Source organism: Athene noctua, chromosome 11, assembly GCF_965140245.1.
Source record: "Athene noctua chromosome 11, bAthNoc1.hap1.1, whole genome shotgun sequence".
NCBI lineage: Eukaryota > Metazoa > Chordata > Aves > Strigiformes > Strigidae > Athene > Athene noctua.
In genome coordinates, this window is record NC_134047.1 from 6,066,185 (window position 1) to 6,078,633 (window position 12,449).

At 40.3% G+C, this 12,449-nt stretch overlaps 1 protein-coding gene across 5 annotated transcripts in view; it reads right to left on the minus strand.

The window, feature by feature from the left end:
- Positions 1-238: 238 nt before the first annotated feature.
- The window catches only part of IL1RAPL2 (interleukin 1 receptor accessory protein like 2), a 396,678-nt gene continuing 384,467 nt past the window's right edge, over positions 239-12,449 (minus strand). For all 5 annotated transcript variants that reach the window (XM_074915420.1, XM_074915422.1, XM_074915421.1 and 2 more), the window contains one exon: positions 239-4,676. In XM_074915420.1, the coding sequence (XP_074771521.1) occupies positions 3,979-4,676 (698 nt within the window). In that variant the 3' untranslated portion in view covers positions 239-3,978. The remainder of the gene's footprint in view (positions 4,677-12,449) is intronic.

Genomic DNA, 12,449 nt, shown 5'->3' on the forward strand with positions numbered 1-12,449 from the left:
TAAGTATGTGCTTATACATTTGGATGAACAGCAAAAGCCTGTTGTATCAAGGGAACTACTGAGAGCAGAGTAGAAGCCCCTAAAAATAACGATTCCCCCCCCCCCCCCCAAAAAAAAAAGAAAAGTATCTGTTATTTATTCCCAAGTCCTTGTCTTGTTTATAACAAAGAATGAACAAAATTCCTTTCCCAAGGCTGGATAGTCCTGGAGCATATTTGCACTGAACAGGGACAAAAATAAGCTTGGCTTTAGGCAGACTAAATAAGCAATTCTTGGTCTCTTGAATTTTTTCTCCCCCTTTTGTGTTTTTTATTCCTCTATACACAGTAAACCTAAGGTTTTATGGCCTTATCCAAAGCCTGCTGAATTTGACGGAACTCTTTCTGTTGGCTTGAATGGGTTTGGAGCAGACCTGTAGGCAGAGTATGGCAATATCTTTATACAGGTTTCTCATCCACTGTCTAGAGAAGGAATATTAATTATTAAAACACTGGTCCAGCACACAGCCCCCAAGAACTGTCAATATTCACTCTGCTATGTTAAAAATGACCCTGTCTTCTCTCCAAACTTTTTCTTTAGGAACATAAAACCTGTAGAGACCAAATGGGTTTCCAATTTCTAGCTCATTTTATAGACAACCTTCAAACCATAACTGCTTCTGAAGCACATCACACACAAAGGCAAGTTTACAAACAGCAGTTTCCAAACACTATAACAAACCACCTTTCAAATGGCTGTGCCCCAGCTCGGAAGCCCCACGTGGCTGCAGTAAGGATGCCTGTCACTGGTGATTCTGTCACTGGGGAAGGCACAGCCGGACCCGCCGAGCCCTGCACACTCGCACACGCACTGTCAGGGCCGTGCCCTGGCCTCTTCCCCGATAAATCCAGCTGAGTAAGTGCAGGGCTTTGGTGAGACAGAGGAAGGCTAAATGCCCTTCTGCCCTTCTATTTCAGCTCATGAAGTTCTCAAGAACGAGCTGGAACATTTTTGCCACCAAGGCCCTGACCCAGCTGTCACTGCTGCCACAAGGGACCCCGGGGGTGCACTGCTATGGAGGTGATCTTCACAGAGGGACAAGCCCCCGGGCTCTGTGCCACCCAAGTCCCACCGATGGATGTATTTCACTGTTTGACAGCATTTTTCCAGTCCCTTAAGCGCTACCTATGGAAACACTTGGCCTCTAGCACGTCATACTGCAATTACATGGAACTGAGCCAACAAGAGGCCTCCTGAGCTCAGGCCCCCATCCCCATACTGAAAGCAGCGGGGTACAGGTGGTTCCAATTCATGTATATATTGTCGTAGTACTCAATACACACTTCGAAATCTTAAAGCAGATTGTGACTTGTCGTCTATAACTAAAAGATACTGATACACAGACACACAATGTGCTTCTGCAAAATGACAGAAAAACTGTTCTTTTCATGTTACCTCAATGCAAACATGACTGCATTTTGCTTTTGAACAGCTACTGCTCTAAGAGACATACCACCATCAGGTACATGAATTTGCTACCCATATTTAGTCGTTGTAAATAAAAGAAGCAGACCAGCCTGCATATGTTGTTTGTTTTTTGTTTTTTTTTTTTCTTTTTTTGGAGTTTGCATGCTTAATACAGAACTAGTAGGTTTAAAATCTCACTGAACATTCTATGTGAATTAACCAGATTCTAGAGTAATGTGGAAAGGAAAATAATGAAAAGTACAGTTTTTCATCTAAACATATGCAGCTCTTTTCATGCAGGGTTTTCTTTTAGTTTTTTTTTTTTCCTTTTTTTTTTTTTTTTTAATTACACTTTGCATTATAGAACATAGCCAGTGTAAACACAGTCTGTAACACTTATAAAACAGTGCAAATTTTGTAAATTTCTGGGAGAAGGTTGAAATACATATATTTATAATGGAGGTAAAATCACTTTCTTTCTCAGTAGAAAAATACGTATATTAAACACCTTATGTTCAGAACTTAACTTCACAAAAGAGCAAGTTATAGTCCTATACTGTGCAGTAAATTAATATATTTTCTAGATTTCCATTGTCAGTGTTAGTGTCAAATGCATAATAATGCTAGAAAAAACAAGAGAAACATATATTATTTAGAACCTAACAAAAATCGTACAGATAATAACTGGTGTAAGAGGGCACAGAACAAAGAACTGGGGAAAGAAGCAATGGAAAAATACCGACCTCTATGAATTATTGCACATTTGAGATCATTCTCATGGCCTTTGGGCCAATTCTGGATACTTTTAAGTCTTAGGTCAGTGTTTGTTTCCATTTGACTGTAGGGTACAATTTAGGAACCACTGCAAAATGTCAAGGATTTACTGAACTTGTTTGCTGATGAAACCACAGGCAGCTGAGTGCAGAGGGCTAACTTTTATTCATGCAATCAAAGAGAACAACGCTAAAAACATACTGAAATACAGGCAAGGTTGCCTGCCATAAAAATATTTTTGGGAACTTGCTCCAGCAGACCTTACTAAGACCAAACTCTCATGTCTGCTGTGTTTTCATTAAAGCCATGCCAAAAACTGCAAAACTGGCTTCTGCCTTCATTATTTAGAGCTTCTTCCTTGAATACTTTTGTCTCCATGGTCTGACTCGGCAACCCTTAATCAACTGAGTACTGAAATCTCCATGAAACATACTGGTCCAAAGAAATCTTGGCTTGCTGAGTACTAATGCCTGATGCTGAGTACCTGTATAACACTCCTCAATCCACAAGCAGCGAGAATGCCTTCCATGAAAGATAAATGACAGTATCCTATTTGAGTGATGGAATCATTCACATAAGTGAGAAATGCAAGACCTTACCAGCTGCTTAAAAATATCACTTTTCACTAGTTGCACAGAGAGAAGAAATATTCCTGCTTCAGCCATATTTAAAAGGTACATAAATTGACAGGTAGATAAACAGAGAGAACTGTCTCAGGTAATTATCACTGCAATTGAAGTCAGACTACTAGTAAACCTGAATAATTTAGCACTTAATCTCTGAATATTGCTGTAGTAATTATTTTCTATTGCTGATGTTCTCACAAAAAGGTTAATTTCAAATTGTAACTATTGGTTTTGGAAAAAAAATCCTATGTAAAATGACATTGCCTTTACTACAAATCTTAAAAGAGCTTGATATTTTAAGAATTTTTGAATTAATAGACTGACTGATAAATTTATACTTAAACTGTTTAAAAAAAAGTAATTAACGATCTGCAAAAAATTGTGAAATAATCTATAATCAACAGAAAAATTGTTTAAAATCCTCCTAAACATCTTCCGATATTCTAGTAAGTTGTTTAATACAACCACATTGCTAACCACTGACTAGGAATACATGCCTCAATAATAAAATGAAGAGATGCCGATGTGAGCAGGTGATTTATTCTGCAGTAACTGTTACTATGCACTTTATTGATAAAGCTTCATCTGCATTGTTTCAGCTGGTCATCTTCTAAAATGTATTTGCGAGACTATGTTACCGGGAAGGTTTCTTCCTCCTTCCCTTTGACAATGATTCACCCCTTGTGGTCTGTGCAGGAGATAAATCATTTCCATAGCACAATTAGAATTTCAAACTCTACTGGTCTATATGAAAAACCCAATGACTTCTGTGTATTTCGAATACTATTACTCAAATATGTATGGATGTTGGAGATCATATACAGTGACCTTTTATCCATCCCAGATTGTAAACCTACTGTAAAATAATGTAGTTTTTTTTTTTTCTATCCCCCCTCCTTTTTAAAGAAACAATAAAACTGTACATTAAAAGACAGGAAGGACATTACTGAGTTACAAAAGAATGCCCCCTTTGTCAATAATTTGTAAATGTAAACAAAAAAGTTCAAGTAGAAAAGCAAACAAGTGTGCCGCTGCTTCAAATATGTTTTCTCACCCCATGGGGTTAGGGTAAAGTTCTTTAAAAATGAGTCTTCATGGTGGTCATGAAGCATCTCAAGAGTCTTGATCTTCACTACCAAATATCACTGGTGAAGCTAAGCTCCTTTGCTGATAAAGGTAGCAATGGGTTGTTCCTGTGAAACTCCTGGGGATCCTTCACGGTATTGTTAAGAGGTAGCTGTCCATTTAGTAGTGTCAAAGGTATGTTACAGTATGTGTGATGATTGCTTATGGAAGCTATTGGCAACGTCGCTGCTGACACATCGTATTCGTATCCTCTGCAATAATGTCTCATTTGCACAGAGTCTGCTTGATGGTAATCAGTTAAATCAGCCCGTGATTCTACCAACGTGGCAGAAGTGCCCGTGACGGCAAGAGAGGGTACAGTCTGGAGGTCTCCAAAAAGGCCCTGCTCTGCAGAATCCAGGACCTGATGGCGAGACACCACCTCCTTTTTCTTCCCTGGCATTTCAAAGACTAGGCGCTTCCAAAACTTAGAATTCAGTTTGCTGCTCTTTGGTCCTTTCCACTTGACCACTGAGAGAAGTTTGATGGTGTGCTTTAAAGATTCCACTTCATGATAATTCACCTTCCCTTTTAATTCAGTACACTCAATCAAAATAACTTTGATTTCTCCACTGACTAGCATGTTATGGAGTCTGTTTTCCATCTCAAAAATACTCCATCCTCTCCTGAGAACATAGTCTGGAGTTAACACGATAATGAGTCTTCTGCTTTGTTCAACACATCTTGTGAGATCTTCAATGTAGGCTACAAATTATAGAAAGAGAGAAAGAGTAAAGAATAAAGAAGTCTATTGTATCAAAACATCAGGCTTGCAATCAAGTATAACAAAATCCTACAGCTTACTGATCCACACCATTTAAGACAAGGGGCATTTCACAATATACTTCAACAAAAATACGATTGCGCATCACAACATATTTCTATTTATGGAGTACATATAGAAAACTCCTTAATAATACCCTCCATCCTTTACTGTTTTTCTCCATCTCAATAGAAAGACATGTACATAATATCCTCACTGTGTAGATGCATTAGTGACTAAAAATACCCAGTCCACTTACTGAAAAAATATATGTCAAGATCAGTGTAAAGTTTGTGTAAATTTTAACATTAATGCTGATTATGATAAACACTGCACTGAGGGAAGCACACTCTGGGAAGCAGTTCTTGTGTTCAGATTCAAGGACATGAGGGTGCTGCAGGGTGTATGAACTGTAACTTGTAAGAGCTCAAACAGAAATCAACCCTCATCACATGCAGAACTTGTGCTATTGCATAGAAGCATCATGGTAGCTCTTTCTTCTTTAGGTACTGACCACAAAAGCACAGTAACATTCTTTGTGGCCCAATGGTCCGCTTTAATATCATAAACCTGTGCTTCTATGTACCCCAAGGTATTAACAGAAACTTCAGAAGTGACAGGAACAAGTGGAAAATTTAAACATACTGGAGGTGTTTATTTGTTGAGACATCAGTGACAAAGAAAATAGTATTCTTTTATTCATGCATGCCAAGTAGTTGCAAACGATCAGTGTAAGCAGAAATGCCAGCCCTGTCATTAGCTCCATGACATCAGCTTATTGAACTACAAAATATTGTTGAAGTCAGACTTGGATCCCTGAGTTTCACTTGTCCCAGGGATGGTAGGGAAGAGAAGCCAATTACACTGGTCTGACATGGAACAGGATGGGCAAGACATCTACTTACAGACCTGATCCAAAACCCATTCAAATGAACAGAGTCCCAACAAATTTCAATGGGTTTTGGGTCAAGACCAGAAAAATGAAATCACTTGGAAAAAACCCACTAAGGTCAGAAAAGTGTTCATTGATTGCATAGCATTATGGTTGCAAGCTTAGAGACAGGATATAATTTATTTTTTTTAAACTACATGAACCTCTTGACCATGCTACTCAGAATGTGCCGCCTGACAACAGAGGAGAAGCATGTGTTATAAATGAAGACTTGGACACAAGAGCTGCACAGAACAGATCTTTACTCAGCACAGGGCAGGGCCTCTCTTACACACACTGCCCTCTAGCAGGAACAACAATTACAAATAACATCATTAATCAACATCTGTTACTGCAAGACTCATTTTTATAGTCCCAGGCACCGTACCGCAGCATGCTTATTCACACCACTTCCAGTAAATAGCTACAAAATAGGCCAACAGGAACATTCTAAAATAGCTTATTTTCATGAGATTGAAGGCATAGTTAGCATCAAATCTGCCTTTACCAGTGTTTTATTTCACCACTTAGCAGCAAGAATAATTTCTTTCACAAATGGAAAAAAGAGGCAATTGCAAACATCCCACAGACACACAAAAAATTAAGACATACACATACATTACAAATGTCTATGCAACAATCCTGACTTTTAGTTAATGTTTTATGACTCTTTAATCATGCAGCATTTACAGGTTTGTTTCTTTTTTTTTTTTCTTAAAGTATTTTATGAGGAAAACCCCCACATCGCTCTGTGTAAAACAGTTACTCATTAATGAAAAAATTCAACATTAAAATCCATGGGAGAGGCAACGGAGAGGGGAGAGAATCAGCAACAATGAGAAAATGATAAGCAGAACTGGTGAAACAAAACTTAAGGAAAGGTAGAAATGTTCAATACAATGGAAAGAGATTATCCCAATGTATCAACAGCTCAGACTCTTCATTTTCTTCCTTTCTTTCTGCTCCCAAAAAGAAAGAATTTAGGTGGGAAGCTTCATCATTAGAGGTTGAATCTGCAAGATACAGTAAAACAACAAACTATCATGCATCTTTCCTGAGAAATATTCATTCCTCCTTCAAACAACTCAGATCACTGCTATGTACAAGACAATTCTCTGCTGGACACAATACTGGTCAGTACCACATATCCAGGTTAGTGCTAAGCACAGCCGTGCATAACCTCTATGCATCCAATTAAAAAACCCCCAAAACCAACAAAACAAATGAAAAATCACTCCACTTTCATCTCTTCAAATATCCAGAGGCAATAATTTCAATAGCAATAACCCAGCAATAATCCATTATACCGTCTCAATCAAAAACTCACCAGACTTTGCTTTAGTCAAACAGGGAACGAGGTGGGAAGAAGACAGGAAAAATTCCCTATTTTCTCAGATGGATACTTCTCCCCTCTGTGCCTCTCCCATACTTTGGCATGCCCACCTTACTGGATATTGCAATAAATTAGAGCTCTTTCTACAGATGCCTAAACAGACACCTTCACAAATGACAACTACGTGCTCCTTCAAATTCCAAGTTTGCAGCTGGTTCACTGCTAGACATGGCCCCTGTACAGGGGGTCTGCTGGTGCACTGAGGAGAAAATGCACTGTATTATAGGAAACTGGAAACCCAAATGAAATGGCAAACACATTTTTCAGCCATCTGGTCCAGAAGTACTTAGTACTCCCAATAACTTCAGCTTGGGACTACTACTAAAGGCAGGTGACAACTTCCCCGGAGCACGTGGTTCCAGTGGGTGCACTCTATAATATGTCCAGCATGTACAATTTAAACATTTCTGTGGGCTAAAGGATGGGGGAACAGACTCCTGTCTGTGGAAACTCAAGCTTTATTTTTTCCAGTGGTACCAGACAGACTTATGCAACCTATGTGTTGCTAAATCAACCGCCTCTCCTTTCACCTCAGAATGTGAGACTGCTCAAAATAGTGCAGGTTGTGTTGTCTGTCTTAAGTGTTCAGTCCATCGGAAGGTATTAAATCCAAGCAATCTACATCGCAGTGTAGGATGGAGAAAGGGTTGTTCTACCTTTCCAGTGAGCTAAGAAGTAATGGCAATGGCTCTGTTTCACTTTCAAGAAAAAAACTGAGCAAGGATTTCAGGAATGACATTACCATCTAAGACCAACTGTAAGATTCCAGGCCAACATATTTCCATCAGATAAGTATCATTTTGCTGAAACTTCACTTTCGCTGCAGGAGGTGTCAACTTCAATGAGATTTATTGTGAGGGGAGAAAAAAATTGTCTTGACAAAATTGGTATGGAATTATTAATTTTTATTTCCCAAAGATTGCATTTTATCATAAACTAGAATGTAAAAATAAAATGTCAACATTAGAATTAACCCACTTGATTTTATTGAAAAAGAACATTTGCAATATCGACCCTTTTTTCCCCCCTTGCAATATGGCACAAAACCTGTTTTCAAAACGTATGCATTTCCATAGGTCAAAAAATTAGAATTATGAGTAGCTCTATCAGTAACTTACTTGTATCATGTCCAACGCAATGCCCAAGGAGGTACAGACAGCGAGAACTTTTAGACCCATAAACAAACAGTTTTTGCATGGTTGCCCTTTAGTAATGAAGACAGGTCACCTGACAGCAAATACATGCTCACCAAGTATTGTCAACATGTAATGATGCTTGAACTGTAGTTTGAAGCACTGAAGAAGTCCAGGACATGCATGCCATCTCCAGTTAAATCATGCATAACTGCCTACTGAATCTTGAATGAGCTACACTAACCACAGGCTGGAAGGAAACCCAGACAGTCTAATACACAAGCAGACTAAGAGCAAGGAAATGAATGAAGAGCATGGACACAGAGTTGCTTACACAGTGAAATGACTGACTAACTGGATTCAGATTTGCAGAAGCAGTTAAGGGAGAGGGAAACACCAGAAATCATATGAAGTCCAACAGTTCCACCCTGGGAAGCAGGGTCCGCAGCATCACAAGAACCAAAGAGTATCTACCAACGACCCCATACGGGCTGGTTTCTGGCGCTCTGAAAATAACCAGCCTTTCTGCATTTGGCAATGTGACTATCACTTGAGAAAGTTATTTATAAAAGAATAATTCAGTCCTGGTTTCCTAACTGAATAGTTCCCAAACCAAGCTCTGAATACTTTATTATAACAAAAATGACTGCATGTCTTGCTTTTCCTATTTATTAAATATCTGTTGCTCCTGCTAGCTCAGAGAAGAACAGCCATGCAGCTGGAACTGCTGAAGCACAGAGTGGAGCGATGGCCCCTCCCCAGAGAGTGCCCAATATAAGCTAAGGGACAGCCAACGAGTTCAACATAAAGAAACAAATAATGGAGATCAGCATGACACACTGTCCTCCCAGTACACCACTCCCTTAGCCATTGTCAGACTTTCTGTATGTGACATGAAGGAAGGATTAAGGAGAAAGATGGCAACTCTGGGGATGTCTCCTTGCAGACTAAAGTGTCTGAAATGGGTGTTTTTGGTGAAATTGTCTTTTGATCGATGTTGGGATCAAAATTCTGGATATTTAGAATCAAAGATACAGGGTAGAAGGGGGCTCTGGAGGCCTCCAAGTCAATACCCTGCCTGAGGCAGGACCAGCTAAGATTGCTCAGGGCTTTGTCCAGTACAGTTTTGAAGACCTTCGAGGTTGGAGGTTTCTTCTCAGTGACTCTGGGCTCTGTTTCAGTGTCTGATCACCCTCATGGTGAGGAGAATTTTTCATTCCATTTAAATGGAATTTTCAGTGTTGCAACTCGTACCTGTGGCCTCTTGCTCAACAACTGTGCACCTCTGAGAAGAGTCTGTCTCCATCTTTTTGCTTTCCACTAGAAAGACAACAGTAAGATTCCTTGGCTTTGTCTTTGTTGGCCTTTTCTTCAAGAAATACAGTTCTTTTGGGCTCTCCTCTTACACTCTGTGCTCCAGCTCCCTGACCACCCTGGTGGCCTTCAGTGGGCTGTTACAGGGTAGCCAGCCTTTCTGGCTTTTGTTCATATTTCTTCCACTTTCAACTGTTATTTGCTGAATCCCATGCCTGGCATTAAATCTAAGATTCATACAGAGTAGACAACCAGGGACTTCTGAAAGGAATTTTTAGAGCTGGGTACTCTGTTCCCATTCCACATAACTGGTGTCCTATACCTAATTAAGGCTCCTTGGGAACGCCAGACACACAGTCCATCTGGGTTTTCTTCATCCAGGAACCCAGGATTCACCAGGCAAAAAACCACACAGATGGGCAGACAAAACTACAAAGTGCCCGAACTGCAATATTGACTGTCGGGTGCTTTTAATCACATGCCTTAGGCACTCCCCTGTTGTGCTGGCAACCTCCCGTTTTTCAGGAAAAAGCAAAGATTTTTATTCTATCACCATTGTTCTTTTCAGTGCCTGATCTCTATACCCTGGGCAGAGCTGGAGTGAATTGTTGGTGTTTTTTCAATCCTGTCAAGATCAAATACACATATGCTTAGAGAGCAACTAGATGATGCTCTAATAGATTTGTATTGCTCGTATTAAAAATCCAACTTGACAGTTTTGACCTCTTCACTTTCAGGGTTTAAAATAATGTGCAGAAACCATGTGAGAAAAATATCTTCCTCTGATGTAGTCCCAATTTTAAAAGAGTCAAGTGCAAATAGATCTTGCTCTCTGTAGACCCATCATCCTTAGCAAGATAGAAAATGGCTCAAGTAAAAACATAACTATTCCTATTTTTCCCTCCAACTATTCAGTGTCCTCAGGTCTCCTAACACTGAATTAAAAAGCTCACAAGGCTTGAGAATGTTTGATGTGGGAAAGGGTTTGTTAAAAAAAACCCTGAAAACTAATAGGGTGGAAAAAATGATAACTGCTAAGAAACTTTAGTAACAATTGCACTGTATCTTAGAGCTCACAGTCTCCTTATACAGGCTAACATGTTCAATTATGCCTTAGTTACCTAGGCAGAAAGGTGTATGTGCTGTCAGCTTTGACAGAATGAAGAACACTCACTCTGTTAAGACCAAAGAATAAGAAAGAATAGCTGCTATAGTACTTCCTATAATATGCAACTCAAATTCTGGGTCACAAACTTGGCCTTGCTTACCCAGCACACTGCATGTCCTGTCACCCCTCTCATCTTCCAGCCTGCCTGGCCACGTGGGCTTCTGTATGAGCAAGAGCAGGGAAGTGGTGGTTGCTTGAGCCCCTTTTCCACCTTGGCAGTGCAGGGAGCTGGGTCCATCTGTGCTGCTCTCAGGCAGCACCAAGAGTCATCGCAAAGATCCTTGCTGGTCACTGTGTGAGGGGCAGCACTGAGGCCCTTGGCATCCATCACAGTGGTCCTCCCACTAGGACAAGATGCTCCACTGAGATCAAAGATTTGTATCTTGGCAGGGTACAGAAACCAACACCTCCTGCAAAACATGACTCAGCCCATCGGACCTGAACTCCGGATGCCAGGGATCTGCTCCCCAACAGTGAAGAAATGGCCTCAGTCCCCACAGCCATCACCTCTGTCCTCCCAGGGACAGCAACGATCGCTCCATGGGCATCCCTGAAACAGAGGGTCCTCAGCGCAGAGCCGAAACGCAGGGCTTGGGTGCGCAGTGTGAAGGAACTCGCTGCTGGGTGCGCGTGGCCCAGCTAAGGCACGGCTGGCTGTAATCTCTCCCTCAGCTGCACAGGGACATGCAGAGCCTATCACAGCTTTTTCCCAGAGGTTAGAGATGAACCAGCTGGACAAAAACATAATCAATCTCGTCCCCGAATTTTTCTGAAGTCAGCTTTTTAGTTTGTTCAGAGAAGTGTGCAAGAAAGTTAATGAAATACTCTTTAACAAAGCTATTTTTTGCTTGCTCTCCAATCCAAGTAGCAGCTGTTATGTCTTGCCTCATGCCAGGAAAGAAGCGCAATAATGCACACCCTCCTGTGGCAGCACCTTAAAATTGCAGAGATTATATGAAACAATCAGCCTTACAAAACACACCTTATTTGCTGTGCTAGTGGAATGACACACATTTAAGTACACAAGATATAGAAGGAAACACATCAGAATGGAGAGTGGAAAAGCATTACATTACACTGAAAGTCGTTTACACCAAAGGACGAGGAAATGCAGTACACGTGAGAAGAGGTTATTTCCTAAAATAAAGAAGACAACTGTGATCAAGCCCCCATTTTTCTATAGAAATCTACTCAAAAGAACTATATATTTTGTCTTATCTGCCACTTTTTGAGAGAGTCACTCTAAAATATGTTTTGTTTACCTCTGAAGTTTCTAGCAGGTCCGTACCACGTCACACACTGCTCTCTTCACTAAGCACTGCAAGTCCTTGTAAGACTGGTGAGCATTAGGCAGAACACAGCCACGTTCCACTTCTCCAGCACACACAGAGAGCTTACAAATACAGGAGTCTAGTCTTCCCTCTTTCCCCATCACCTCTCCCTCCCTCTTGCCCCCTCAAAATAAAGTGCCTTCCCCCATATCTTTTTCAAAGCTAAAGCATGCAAATCGCCCTCATTTCAGTACCACATTTTTATTCTGCATTGTCATTATGTCTGATTAAGCATTCTTGAATCTCCATGTGTTAGAATCAGGCCCTTTCATAACACTGAAGAAATGAGTTTGAGAGGAAAAAAGAGGTATTAAATTTGTGAATGTTCATAAATGAGAACTGACATTTTCAGGTACCCTACATTTGCAGGAGAGGTTTAATGAATATCCAAAGTGATGACAAGTATTTGCTGAGTGTCTGACCGACAAAAATAGGCAAAAATAAA